This window comes from Alligator mississippiensis, chromosome 1 (assembly GCF_030867095.1).
Source record: "Alligator mississippiensis isolate rAllMis1 chromosome 1, rAllMis1, whole genome shotgun sequence".
In the NCBI taxonomy this organism is placed as follows: Eukaryota; Metazoa; Chordata; order Crocodylia; family Alligatoridae; genus Alligator; species Alligator mississippiensis.
In genome coordinates, this window is record NC_081824.1 from 299,913,431 (window position 1) to 299,928,346 (window position 14,916).

At 47.6% G+C, this 14,916-nt stretch overlaps 1 protein-coding gene across 1 annotated transcript in view; it reads right to left on the minus strand.

Annotated features, from left to right (window-relative positions):
- Positions 1-14,916, minus strand: part of LOC102563571 (cystathionine beta-synthase) — a 44,363-nt gene that overhangs the window by 11,123 nt on the left and 18,324 nt on the right. The window contains exons 4-10 of the mRNA XM_059720764.1: positions 9,230-9,364; positions 6,327-6,406; positions 4,353-4,484; positions 2,814-2,883; positions 1,118-1,209; positions 520-645; positions 286-370 (exon numbers count right to left, since the gene is read on the minus strand). Of these exons, the coding sequence (XP_059576747.1) occupies positions 286-370; positions 520-645; positions 1,118-1,209; positions 2,814-2,883; positions 4,353-4,484; positions 6,327-6,406; positions 9,230-9,364 (720 nt within the window). The remainder of the gene's footprint in view (positions 1-285; positions 371-519; positions 646-1,117; positions 1,210-2,813; positions 2,884-4,352; positions 4,485-6,326; positions 6,407-9,229; positions 9,365-14,916) is intronic.

Consider the following 14,916-nt stretch of genomic DNA (forward strand, 5'->3'; position numbering starts at 1 on the left):
TTGTGCAAAACCTGAGATGAGATCACTGTTATTTTGTGTGCAAGTCAGATCCTCAGCTGCTAGGAAGCACTGCAGCTCTATTGAAGCCAATGGAGCTGTGCTGCCTTATACCCCATCAGGATTTGGCATTATTAGTTTAGCACTAACAGTAGGCTCAGGAGTATGCAAGACAGAAAACACAGGGAGTGCCTGGCCTTAAGGTATTTTAGTCTAGAACGATTAACAGAATGGTTCAACTGAAAAAAATGGTTCTTAATAGACACTGAGCTCCTCAATAACTCTTACCACACAGCAATCCTTCCTCTCTAATCAGCCTGCGAGCCATGAGAAAGGAGTCGCTGTCATTGCACTTGTACCACTGATCCACCACCTGAAAGGAAAAGGGGAAAGATTTTAGGGCCTTGGATATATTATTTCAGGCCCCCATCCCCCATCTTTGATGCATCTACTGTGTATGGGCACAAGGCCTGGGCAACCTTCCTGAAGGGGCCCCATCTCTAATTATAGTACTATACTTACTGATCTATCCAAGACAGTTGGGATAAAGTCATGGCCAATACCCTCCACTTCCATGTCTGAGTCCTCTGTTGTGTTCAGCTCACTGGGCAGGGCAACGATGGAGCCTTCAGGGTCCACACCAATGACCTGAGAGGTAAAAACTGCTGAACAATGGAGCAGACACACCTCCAGTGAAAAACTGCTTATGTTCCTGTGATCATAGACAGCTGCAGCATATTCTGGCCTGGACCCACAGTACCTTTTATCCTGGGAATTTTCTCTCTCATCAGATTTACAATTAGTTTGGAGAGGAATGGGAGGCTAGAGAGCCTGGTACTTGGTAATAAGGCTCTGAAGCCTCATACTTCTGAACCACTAGTTTGAATCCAGCTCCAAGTGAGAGTCACTGAAAGTTGTTACTATCCAAAGTGAACTGCATTTGTACATTTCCTGACTCTTAATAAAAGAATAAATGTAAACTCTAACAATCAGGCTGCTGGCCCAATCCAATCATGATGTGGTGGGGGACAGGAGCATAACTTTAAGAGCACTAGTCTAGTCCTGTTGCGCAGCAGACATTATCTGCCAATTCCTCACACAGAGCTGCCTTCCCACCTACTTTGCATTCTGGGCATTTCTCCTTCAGCTTTCGGGCAATACCAGTGACGGTGCCTCCTGTGCCAGATCCAGCCACTACCATGTGTACCTTGCCTGCAGTTGAAAGAGTCAAGAAACACTGAGAGATTAAGCACATTCTGCAGGTCTATTTTATGTAGTCATTACAACCATTTTATATATGGCTTATATGTACAGGCATTCTGCTTAGAAAACTGTGCAGCATTCATGCCAGTGACCAGAAGTACGCTAGCACTGCAACACCCCAATGCATTCGTTCCACATTATGCATTCCTATATTGGTTTGCATTTTCATAGGAGATTATTAACTCCACCCTTAGGAACTGTACAACACTGAAACTCCGCGTGCACTGGTTCAGCTGGTTTTAGGATCTTACATGCCCGAGAGAAGCTAATTCTGCTCTGCCACTGATGTGAGTCAGGAACCACACCACTGACACCAATATCTTTACAGGAATGTAAACCTGTTGGATGTGAGAACACAACCTGGCTTTCAGAATTGGGGTCAGTAATTTCACTAGCAAAAGTGCGAGCTATAATTTACCAATGGCAGCTGCTAGTGCTAGCGAAGATATAGGCTGTCATGTAGGCAGGGCTCAGGTTTTCTGGGTACTATTGTCTTTTAACCCTGCTCAGGCCATTTAAGAATCCCATCTACACAAGGCTGTTCCTGTCACTAGCAACTGTTTCCATTTCTCCTGAGCAGATATAGGCTGAACACCTTTTTTACCCTCCTCCAGCCCTCATATTGCATGGGATTAGTCTCTTCAGCTATTGCAAAGTTTTGATCCTCATTAATTTGCTAATGACTAGCAAAGTAATTTGCTAATGACTAGCTAAAACTGTCCAATTTTCTAAGGGATGAGTTACAGTAAGCTGTTTGCTCTTACAGATTTATGCTTCCACTGAGGCCTGCCTTTTGTGCCTCTGAGCTGACCAATGACAGTAATACCATAATAGCAGATAGATGGACACCTCCATTTTTCGGTCCCTCACTGTTTCATTTCCATATAGTCCCTTTGCTACACTGCCAAAATAGAAAGCAAGCAGAGGCAGAGCTGAGTCAAACTGGCACAAACAGAGAGGACACTGCTGCTCTGGTAATTCCCGCCAGGAACCCCCTACTTTGCAATTGGCTTCTTCCCTTGGTCCAGAGTAGCCTGAATTGTTGAGCCTTGGGGCATGTGGCAAAGCTCACCTTGCTTATCCCTCAGGCTTTTAAATATGGAGGGGAGTTGTAATGGCAAAGAAATGGAAGTGAACGTGAGATCTTGAATCATAAACTCAGAGAGTAACTTGAATCAGAGTCATCTAGTCATGCAGACCTCACAAAAATCATCTAGAGCAGCTTCCTGCCTAAATTCAGTTCTTAAACCACCTCAGCTAGATGCCTACCCAGCCTCTTCTTGAAAACCTTCAAGAACAGAGATTCCACAACTTTTCTAGACAGATTGTTTCACTAGTCTATGGCTCTAACAATTAGGAAATCTTTCTTGAGATTTCAGTGGATTTGTACCAAGTTATGTTGAACTGCTGCACATAGGGTGTGTTTTTAAGCCGTATCAAGGGTGACTTTACATATAGAGGCTCTGTTTAGCATGGCTCTGCATTTAATTAGATGAATATAGTAACCTAACTCTCCCCAAGAGAGTACATGAACATGATGGAACAAATGGTACCTTCACACTGTTCTAGGATCTCCTCAGCTGTGGTGTCATAATGAGCCAGTGGGTTGCTCGCATTTCGGTACTGTTTATTTTGGAAAAAAGTGCATATTACTGTTAAAAAGGTGGGTCAGATGAACTAGCAATAGCTACAGAAGCATTTCAGTCAAAGCACACAAATGTCCCCCTCCCTGGACCATATAACTTTGCACTGCAGTCTTACCAAGACCGTGTGAGACGTTCCCAGCTGACTAGTAACTTTGGGCCAGACACTATTTAAGGCACTTTGATGCTGTGCTCCAACTGACTCCAATCAAGCTAGATGCCTAAATACCTTTAAAAATCCGGCCGTTTGTGTCCGGGGGAGTGAGGCCAATGAAGGAACAGACAAGAAGTCTAAACTAACATCTCCTGCCTGGAGGCGATGCTGAATGTGGTGCCTGAGCAGGTGACCCTTGTAGCATAAAGAAGTGAGGGAACAGCTTTTCCTACCATGTCCTGTGCTGTCTAAGCCAGTGGTGCTCAACCTCTGGCTTACAGGCCAGATCTGGCCCATGGAGCCATGTCATCTGGCCCGCGGGGCTACCCATGGATTCAGAAATTTGGCAGTTATTGCTGTTATCGCTGCCACTGCTTCCCTACCACCACATTTCCAAACCCTGTGGTGAGGTGACATGGCACTGTGCACCAGATCTGGCCAGTGTGTGGGGCTGGTGCAGCAGGCCCCATCTGGCACATGTGTGGAGCTGGGGTGGCAGGCACATATGCTGATGCCATGCCGGATTGGGCCCACGGACCAATCCTGTGGACCAGCTCTGGCCTGCAAACCAACCCTGCACCACTCATTCAGCCCACAGGCTGGAAAGGTTGGGCACCATCGGTCTGAGGCTAAATTTTCACACATGGTTTCCAATGGTTTCAGTTAGGCCTACACTTCTATTTTAAAGAAGCTGTAAAATACATCTCAACCTAAGCAGAATCAAAATATGCTCAAAATCCCCACTTTGGCCCTGATGCCACAGGCTGTGAACATACTGTATATGCGGTTTTTGCAGTCTAGGACTCACAGGATGAGTAACCAGCCCATGTGCATCACAGAAAAATGGCCCACTGATCAAGTCTGGCTTAGGTTTAAATTGAGACAAAGCCCTCAAATTAGGAAATTTTCTGTGAAGGGAAACAATAAGAAAAAACAATCGTATTGACTGAAACATTTTGTTCTGACTTTACTTTTTAAAAGGATATTAGAATGTAAAGCAGCATTGATTTTTTTTTTAACCCAAATGTTATTACAAAAAGAAACCCCCCAAAGCACTCTTTGAGAAATGGCATAAGAAAGCGTGTTTCTACATCACTGAATTTTTTTTTCTTTACTTCCAAAGAAAATTTGGCAAACATTGATGTGATTCCATGCAGCATTTTGATTAGCTAGAAGTACATTTTCCAATGACAGAAGTTTTTCCAACGCTCTGAAGCCAAGTGATAAAGATGGGTAGACTCAGGATCCATAAAATCCAGACTTAGAAGGAGAACCTGCAGAGTAACTGAATTTACCTGGTCCAGAATGTGGGAGTTTGGGATTTCCTTTTTCAGCCTCCAAGCAACACGGACATTAGACTCAGGGGCATCAAACCTGGCACCTGGAGTCCTAACAATTTCAGCACCAAGAGCCCTTAGTATATCCACCTTTAAGGGAAAAAGCAGACATCATGACGCTGATCTCCTGCACTGCAGGTAACCTGAACCTATGAATTCATGTCAGTCTCAAAAGCCAGATGGTGCTTTGCATTCATAAGACATTTAACATTTAGAGTGATTTAGTGTCCGATTCTCAGTTACAAGAATGCTCTTTGACATTGTTCTGGCACAGAGGGATGTGTAGAGCTGGCAAATGGTTTCTAAATTGTCCCTGTTCCCAGTCTTTGCAGTGTGGGGGTGGGGTTGACAAGTTGCACAGAGCTGGCCTGCACCCTCTGCTTCCCAGGTCCCATAAAGGAGCATAGACAAAGCATAAGACAGGAACCCTGGAGCTCTTCTAAGGCAACCCTTGAGGGGGGCAGGCTTGAGAACAGCCCCAGAACCAAGAGAGTGGAAAGGTATCTTAAAACTATATGTGCACCCTAATCCCCTTTCACTTGGGAAAGGAGTAACAGGGTAAAATTTTTTATCAACAGACTCTTGTCTAGTGATGACAACAAGAGGGCTGAATGTCACAGCTCTGGGGGACTGGGCTATTACAGTTGAGCTGAAGAAGTTGTGTTAGATCCAAATTAGGTTTAGGGGAAGGTTGGTAATTGAGGTTGGTTTTCTGATTATGTTTAGGCTAGGATTTGCGGGTTCAGGTTTGACCTGTCAGGGCCAGGGATCTGCTTTCAAGTTACTGTGCACATCTACATGAGATGTTATGTCACTATAGTGACAAGCTACGGCAACATAGTGTCAGTGGACACAAATTGTGATGCTGATGCTACTGCGCAGTAGCAACAAGTTACTGCGCAGTAGCTCATTGCTACTGCTCAGTAGGGTTGGAAACGACCCATGCACCACTGGGACTGTGCAGGAACGGTGGTTACTGTGTAGTCATTTAGTACTTGTCATTTAGTACTAAAGCTCATCACTACAGCAACGTAGTGTCTCATGTAGACATGCCCAGTGACTTCAAACAAGAGTCCTGTCCCTGACAGGTCAAACCTGAACCTGCAAATCCTAGCCTAAACCTAATCAGACAACCAAGCTTATTGCCTACCTTCCCCTAAACCTAATCTGGATCTAACACAACTTCTTCACCTCAGTTGCAATAGTCCAGTCCCCAAGAGCTCCGACTTGCTAAAGCAAGTACTAAATGACTGCTCAGTAACAACTGCGCAGTTGGGGGCACATGTAGCTGTGCCCACTGGTTCTAATCTTGTAAACTGTTTTTCTGCGGGGTGGGCGGTTGAGGGGGCGTTGTTTGGTGGGATTTGGGCGCTCACAAGATTTTGTGAGATTTCTTCTATCTTGATGACTGACATCTTGCAAATGCCTCCCTTCTAAGGGGGTTTCTGGCATCTTGAGAAATCTGCTTGACACTGTTGTGAGGTGGCTGTAACTAGCTTAAGTTTAGACAGAGGGCAACAGAGGTATGGAGAGGTTAACTCACTTGCCTGAAGACACACAGGAACCTAGCAGAACTGTAAATAGCACCCAGGAGCTCTGCATACCTTTGTACTAACCATCACACCCTCTCACAGAAACACAGCTGTATCACCTTTGCTGTGTGCAGAAATGTACCATATTTGGCTAATGACTGCACCAGCTGCACAGAGATAATCAGTCAGATTTGCATAGTCCACTCTCATTGTCAAGAGGAAATCTTTGAACAACTGCAAAGATATGTCATTCTTCTCAATGAAGCTTATTACCCTTTAAAGGAAATGGGCTCATTAGATCTTGAGAGAGAATCAGAGACAGAAACAGGGGGAGAGGCAGAAAGTGCGAGTGCTTTCTCCAGGACTAGGGTTTCAGTGTAATACCATACAGGACTCTGACCTTCTCCAAGCTCATTTTCTCCGGCAGCACAATGATGCAGCGATAGCCTTTCACTGCAGCCACCAGCGCCAGTCCGATTCCTAGGAAGCAGGGGAGGAAAAGGGGTTATTGGATGACAGTGTTCAGCAAGGTCAGCCAGGACTTAGGCTCTCTGGTGCTTCCTATGTTCAGCTCTCAATGGTAAATGTAATGTGAATTTTTGTTTAAAAGCTAAATAACAGGGCCCCCTCTCTGAGGCTTTTTGACTGCTCTATGAAAGCCAGAGTGAAGGAGGATGTTCCAGTTCAAGTGTTTATTTATATGTCTCTGCATCCCAGAGAGTAAAGAAAAAGCAGTTTAATTTCACAGTGCACAAAGCAAAGTGAACAGTGAGGCTGAGCAGGTTTTTTCGACACTTAACAAAGCTCGCCCCCTCATTTGCCATGTGTGTAGGTTCAGTACCACAGGAACAAAGTCACTTCACTGAAATGGCTCCCTGTTCTCTTCCAAACTGCTTCATACCCTTCCCGAATACCTGACTTGGGTGCACATGGGACAAAGCTGCATATGTGCTAAGCTCTTGCTAAGGCTAGCTGGCAAAGTGCATCTGTGCTCTAGTTGCACACCACATGACTGACAGAGCCAGCTGTTCCACAGCTAGGGTGGGAAAAGTGAGGCCTGAATCAGCATGAGAGGATGCATGACGTGTCCCTATAACATGGTTTCTGTGCTTGGGAACGCTGCGGAAGAAACCTGCATCCTTCCCTGCCTACTTCATAGGTTAACTATGCCCTGTAGCCTGTCGCAAGACTGATAGAAACAGCTTTAATGTTAGATCCAGGTCAAACAAACAGAGAAAACAGACATAAAGAAATTCCTAGCTAGCAGCCTGGAGTGTGGGCTCAACTGGACCGTTCAGGAACAGACTGGCCCTGGGGTCAGCAGGGAAGTCACACCACCGCTAAGGGAATGCAGGCAGGAATGTTGCCTCTGTGCCAACTGAAGGGACACTGAGGGGTGCCGAACCCCCTCCCCAACAGATGCATTGCATCCGGTAACACGCCCTTCCCAAAGGTACAGCATATTCCCTAGCCCACCCTCTCTCCCTGCTTGTTTTGTTATGCATGCCGGTGAAGGGGAAGAGGGATGGGCATACACCAAGGAAACAGGAACAGGGTAGCCTGTGGCCAGTTGTGTCCACTCCTTCTACAGGCTGCAGAATAGCTCCAGAACTTCTTCTGCCTCTCACACTTCTGTCTCCCATGCATGGCCTGTCACAGTCTGCAGGTAGACTGAGGCAACAACATATGGCAGAAACAGGAAAAATGATGGCTAACTGGCAAGGGGGGAGGCAGGGAAATTCCCTTGTGGAAACTTCCTCTCTAACTATTTAGTAATTTCCCAGCCAGGACGCTTCTTCTACTACCTGCATGGTCACAAAGTAACCACACAGTCCTTCCACACCCTTGACATCCTTGGTTTTAACTAGAGGTGCACTGATACATCGGTCCGATACTGGATCGGTACCAATATAAAGAAAATTTGCTGCATCGGATATTGGCCCAATGATCAGTGCCCCCATGGTGAGGGAAGGAGGGGGCGGGGGCAGGGGCACGGGATGGAGCTGCAGCTCATAGGGGGGGAGGCAGCTTCCACTGCTGCTTGCACCCTGGGAGGGTGGTAGGGGGTGGGGGCCCCAGGGATCTGCGCAGGGCAGGCTGCATCCAGGGCCACACAGGACTCTTTTCAGCAGGGGCTGGGCTCAGAGCAGGCACCAGTGGTGCTGAGAGGGGCTGCAGTGAAATTTGAGGTGGCTGCAGCCCCCTCCCAGTGTCTTCTCTGAGCCCAGCCAAGAAGAGCCCAACGCAGCACTGGAAGAGCCTTGGAGCAGGCACTGGTGGCACTGGGAAGGTGCTGCATCCACCCCAAATTTTGCCACAGCTCCGCTCCCAGCACTGCTGCCACCAACAGCTGCCTGGCACAGCCTCAGCTCTTCCCAGCACGTGGGTGGAGGAAGGACATGGAGCCGGGCTGCACCTGGCGGTGCGGGGTTGGGAGAGGAGCTGCGGCAAAATTTGGGGTGGCTACAGCCCCTTCCGGTGCCACTGGTGCCTACTCTGAGCCCAGCCCCTGCTGAGAAGAGCCATGCAGCACCAGCTCCAGCCCACCTGCTCTGCACAGATCCAGGGGGCACCCCCTTGCCCTCCTGGGGTACTGTACTAACAGCGGCAGGACCCCACCCCTCATGAACCACGTCTCCGTTCCATGCCCCTGCCCCTCCCTTGGCAATGCCTGCCCCTGTCCCCTCCCTCCCTCACCATGGGGGCACTGCTCTGCTCCCCCCATGCCCCTTCCCTCCCCCAGCCCCTTCCACCACAGCAGACTTACCACCTGGAGGCAGCTGTATCAGATATCGAATCGGTATTAGCCGATATGCCTCCTTAAATATCAGCTATTGGTATCAGCCCCCAAAATATCTATCAGTGCACCCCTAGTTGTAACCCATAGTATCTCAGTGGTAAAATTCCTCAGAGAGTTTGTGTGCCCTGGTGCACTGACACCCAGGCATACCCGGGAGGTGAGCTGAGGACAGAGACAAGATAATAAGGCCCAAGGCTAATCTCCAGCCTGTCCCACGTAAGAACATGACGCACCAGTTTGCCATTGCACACCAGGTAAAATTCCATTACCAAGTTTCCCTTTGCAAACATGAGAAAAACATGAAGCCCCAGAGTGAGTAGAAAAGGAGAAAACAGCATTTAACAGAAAAGGCTTTATGCGTCTGATTTCTTCTCTCCCCATCATGGTAGGAGGTGAAAGGCTTCATAAAGTTCCATCCTACCACTCCTATTCCCCTTAGATACCAGGCTATCTATTCCATAACCGGGCCATCCAAATACAGATCCACAGAGTACACCTCCTACCTGTGTTTCCAGATGTTGGCTCAATCAACGTGTCTCCAGGCTTTATAATCCCAGCTCTTTCTGCATCTTCTATCATCCTCAAGCTTATTCGGTCCTTCACACTGCCCCCAGCATTGAAGTATTCACACTTTGCCACTGGGATTCAAAGGTGAATCCAAATCATAAAAAATGAACAATCAACCCCCGCCCCCCCATATCCTGCTCTACAGTGCTCAACTGAATCCCTCTTAGCAAATTCCTAGAGGATCTTAAATCCATCACTATGTAATTCTTCTACACAGAGGAATGCATCAGCTTTTCACAGCTGCTCATATTCCCCTACCTGCCAAGGGCCCAGGAGTCTGCATGCATTAGGAAACCCTCCCCGTACATTGCACTCAGCAGCAGTCTAGGAAGCAGAAGGGCTGGGAGGGGGCAAGGAGCATTAGAAAGGCAAGGGCATTTTGCACATGTCATTTTGTGCTGTTTTTCTTATGCTAATGAATAGAATTACATTGTTGTTGATTGTGAGGTAGAGTCTGATACAGTCACCCGGGTCAAGTAGGCCCTGATTTCGCTCCCATTGAAATCTAGGGGACTTTTAATATCAGTCCCAGCCAGATTAGGACCCTATGTCATGAGAGGACCCGCTGAAGTCAGTGGGGGTAGGGATGAACATGGGAACATAAGGCTGGAAGGGGCCTCCTGAGAATCCTCCTAACAGCTATAAGGAACAATTTGTGAAACCCCACGATCACCATCCCAGAGGTATAACTGGTCTGTCCTGCACCCTGGCTGGTGGCAGTGCATGGTGCAGTGTCTGGAAGCTTATGCTGCAGGGGTAGACATCACCTCTTTTTAGTCACAGACCTGTGCCAAGCATCCATTTAAACACCAATTTTTAGCAGTAAGAAAAGGAAGTGACATCTCACCATGCAGCAGCAAAGCTCCAGCTGCTGCCCTTGCCCTCTGAGCTGCTGTCAGGCCCATCACCGATCCCTGCAGCTGGAACCAGAGACTGAACAGCCCCAGAGCCCAAGCATAGGAGGTTTAGGGTGCAGAGAGAGAGACTCAGAAGACAGAGGATGGGAGGTGTAGGAGCTTCCCTGGCTCCATTCTGGTGCCTTCCCTGTAAGCAATGCTGGTGGCTTGGCCTCAGCTTTTACCAGTTTTATGTCACAGGGTGATCCAATAGCATAGCAATGGATGCATTGCTATGCTATTGGATCACCCTGTGACATAAAACTGGGAAAAGCTGGGGAGACAAGGGCACTGCCAGTGCCCGGCCATTGACTTAGTCCCTACTCAGTGGACACGTCTACACAAGACATTTACTGGCAGTTCACTAATTAACTGCGCAGTAAACGTCTCTGCATCTACATATGCACCCCTATTAGGGTGCACAAAACTAATTAACTATACAGCAGGATAGCTTTGTAAAATACAAGTACTACTCTGCTCTGCAGTTTTTTTGTGAGCAGCAGTGCATGTGTAGATGCTGCCCTGGCTGGTGGGGCCCAGGGTGCTTCAGTGTGGGGTTAGCCAGCAAGTAGCCCCCATGCTGAGGCACACTGTGCCTCAGCCAGCCACAGAGCAGCATGCAGAAATGGGGGAGCAGCCAGCTTAGGGTTGTTCCCCGTCTCCGTGTGCTGCACACATGGTGGCTATTGGATCACCCTGTAACATAAAACTGGTAAAAGCTGGGGAGATAAGGGCACTGCTTGGGGCTGTTCCCCATCTCCCAGCCAGCACACCTCCCAGTCTCCATGTGCTGCTCCACAGCTGGCCAGGACACAGTATGCCTCAGCACAGGGCCTGCCTGCTCCATAGTTTTTTGCTCCCAGGTGCACGGTCAAATGGCATGCCTGGGAGAAAAAAACTCCAGAGCAATAAACTCCACAGTTTATTGGTCTGGATTAATTCCGCATGTAGACGTGCCCAGTGTGAATAACAGTAACACAGTCTGGCCCAATTTGTCAAAGGCCAACAATGGGCTTAATGCCACACCTGACATGAAGGAAAGATGTCTCCAGCCTCAAGGAATTTATAGCCGGTGTCTGTCATTCTTAGTCTAACACAGGAGTTATTAGTACTTCATCCTGAAATGAAGGCCCTCAAGGAAAGATGCAGAAGAAAAATGTACCTTTAGCTACTATTACTTTCTGATGAGTTAAACTGGCAAAACCAGGTTACAGAGATACTCCACAATGCAGAAAGACTGCAAGGAATGCATTACGGTTTTCAACCACTGTTAAAATTACTGCAATCACTCATTTATGTTGCAGTGTATTTTGCATTGACTGCCAGGTGTTATAAAAGACAGCATAAGTTGGAAGGCAGGGCAGAATGGCACCTTATAGACTAACTTGTTTAGAGAGGCATGAGCTTTCAGAGGCTACATGCCATGAGGGGTTCACTTCCACTTTTGCACCAGCTTGGGGAGACATCACTGTGGAAAATCGTGTGCTGTTTTTTTGCTTGTTGCCTTTTTGAACAAAGGCTTTTTACTTCACTTCAGGACTTACCTGAGGGGGAGGCTGTCTAGGATATGGATGGTCTGCCATGTTTTACTAACTTTGCTCCCATCCAGCCTCTCAACCACACACTCAGCCTACCAATACTGGTACAGGTGTCCTGCACCAAAGGAAAATAAACTGGAAAACATTTTACCATCTCGAAGCAAATGGTAAAAATGGGGAATCCAGATGGGAACAGTATTCAAGAGACTCATGAAAAAGGAACATTTTAGCTTTTTTAGCATGGAGACATTAGGACAGTAAGTACTTGCGCTTCCTCTGATTTTCTTGAGCACTTGCTCTGCTGCAAGCCTACATATACCTGCAAGCTATGACTTACCAAAAGGCTAGCAAACTCTCAAGAGAAGTTAAAGAAGACGAGAGAAGAGATACTCAGTGAACTAGGAACCAAGAAGGCAGAAGGATGGCAGGATGGTTTCCTGGAGCAGTCTGATAGGTTCAAAAGGAAGTTCTTGGTCCTGGAAACACACATGGTGCAGAGGCAAAGGTCAAACATGACAACCCAACCTTGCCATGCTGTGAAAACAAGGACCACACACCATACTGAGAGTACCCTTTCACTCTCACAGACTGCAGGCCCTCAGCTCACTGGTCATACCCCTGGAGAACAAGAATGTTTTCAAGCACCTCACCTACACAAGTAGATGGATATTTGGCACCATAGGCAAGTCACTGTTCCACAGCTCCTAAGCCTGCACCACATTCTTTATTACCTACAAATGTTTTTTTTTAAGTCAAGCTGTAGGATTTATTAATGCAATATATTCTTGGACAACTGTGGTGAAAAATTTCACTAAGGAGCAGCTCTCCTCCCACCAAATACAGACCATTCCCCCACAGTGACAACCCCAAACCATATCAGCCTCCCAAAATACTGTAGTTATTCCTTTAGTTACAAGATATTAGCTACTCAGGCCTCAAACTCAAAGCAATACATTCCTGACCTAGATTCCTTAACTAGTTGGGACAGTCTATAGAGAGATCATCTCCAGAGGTTTGTGATGTTCTGAAAATCTCAAACTCATCCTCCTACCCACCAGAGAGGCTATCTTTCCAGCTCAGAGATGTTTTGCAAAATGAAGTGAACACTTATCACACAAGGCACATCATAAGAAGTGCCCAACCTTGCCCAGAGGTACCTCTATTTTCCCTTTAGGCTTCCAAACACACAATCCACTGTCATTTCCCTGCTACTCGCAATAAAATTAAACTGCTCCATTATGTAATCCTTGGGGATGTCCACACCACAGCAGATATCCCAAGGGCCTAGTATCATAGGAAAGTAGGGATGGAAGGGACCTCATAAGCTCATCTAGCCCCCTGCTTAAGGTAGGATTTACCCTGACTAGACCATCTCAGCCAAGTGTCTGTCTAACTTGCTCTTGAAAATTTCCAGAGATGGAGATTCCACTTCTCCAGGCAACCTTTCCTATTGCTTGACCATCTTCATAGTCAGGAAGTTCCTCCTAGAAAAGGATTCTTAAGTGGGGGAGTAGAGAGTCAGCTGGGTCTCCCAGGATGACCAGGGAAATCCTAACTCCATTCATCTCCAGAGAAACATGGGGAACAAAAATTATCTTGCTCATACAAGAGAACAAGCATGAGTTGCTAAGGATTCTGGCATCACAGACCTTCCCTGACCACTCCACCTTAATCATGGTGAACTTTCAAATAGGCTTTGCAGGACCATGGACATATACCTCTCCCTACTGACAGTCAGAGGTCTGGTGTGCAGGGGGAAAAAGAATAGGCATGTGGGTCTCAGCCATTGCCTCTGTTCAGTCTGGAAGCACCATCTATTCAGAGCTGACAGTAACCTCCTATGCAGTGCAAAGCTTTATGACACAGTCCAGCAGCATGTTCCAAAGAGCATTTTAAGCCCCCATGCCAACCTCCAGAACAACTGATTTACCAGCACCAAACTGGTTAGGTGCCAATGGGTAGGGGTAGGGGTGCCAGGTGACCATGGCTGCCTACTTTTCCATGCTTATGCTGGTGATTTGCCACTGCGGCTGCAGGATGAGCTCTGATAATCTCTAGATTCTCAGCTCTCCATGGAAGCAGCCTTGTGCCTCCACGTGTTCTGCTTATTGCTGCTCTTGGGCCTACTTCTGCATTGCTACCCTGTGCCACCAATCCAATGCTGTCAGCTGAACCCAGAAGCAAGCCACACTCCACAAAGCAAATGTGCTTTGGATGAATGCCTTGCACAAGCATCTGCTCCATTTCATCCTCCTGTTCCTCCCTTAGTTGCAGCAGCACCCCATGGCAGCCCAAGCACTTCCAAGCTGCCAACACAAACTCCTACAATTGTATGACTCCTATGACTATGTGTGTGCCTCAGCCTATTCATATTAATGGCACATGGCCAATGGCTTCTCAATGTTGCCCGACATTAGGTTAAACATTGGACTGCTAAAATACAGATGAGTTATGGGTTTCCAGAAGGAGAACCATGAGGGAAGAGGGGCTGCTGTTGTGTAATTACTTATTACTAGTTTCATAGTTTCATAGTTGGTAGGGTCAGAAGGGACCTGAGCAGATCAACAAGTCCGACCGCTGCCATGGCAGGAAAGAGTACTGGGGTCAAACGACCCTGGCTAGGTGTTCGTCTAACCTCCTCTTAAAGACCCCCAGGGTAGGAGCCAGCACCACTTCACTTGGAAGTTGGTTCCAGATCCTAGCTGCCCTGAATGTGAAGTAGCGCCTCCTGATGTCTAGTCTGAATCTACCCTCTGCCAGCTTGTGACCGTTATTTCTAGTCACTCCTGGTAGTGCTCAGGAGAACAGGGACTCCCCCAGTGCCTGCTGGTCCCCTCTGACTAGTTTGTAAATGGCCACCAGATCCCCCCTCAGCCTTCTCTTGTGGAGGCTGAACAGGTTCAGGTCCCTCAGCCTCTCCTCATAGGGCCTGCCCTGCTGCCCCCTGATCATGTGGGTGGCCCTTCTCTGGACCCTCTCCATGTTGCCCACATCTCTCCTGAAGTGCGGCGCCCAGAACTGGACACAGTACTCCAACTGTGGCCAAACCAGTGTTGCATAGAGGGGGAGGATCACCTCCTTGGACCTGCTCGAGATGCAGCTGTGGATGCATGAAAAGGTGTGGTTGGCCTTCCTGACCGTGTCCCCACACTGTCAGCCCATGTTCATTTTAGCATCAATAATGACTCC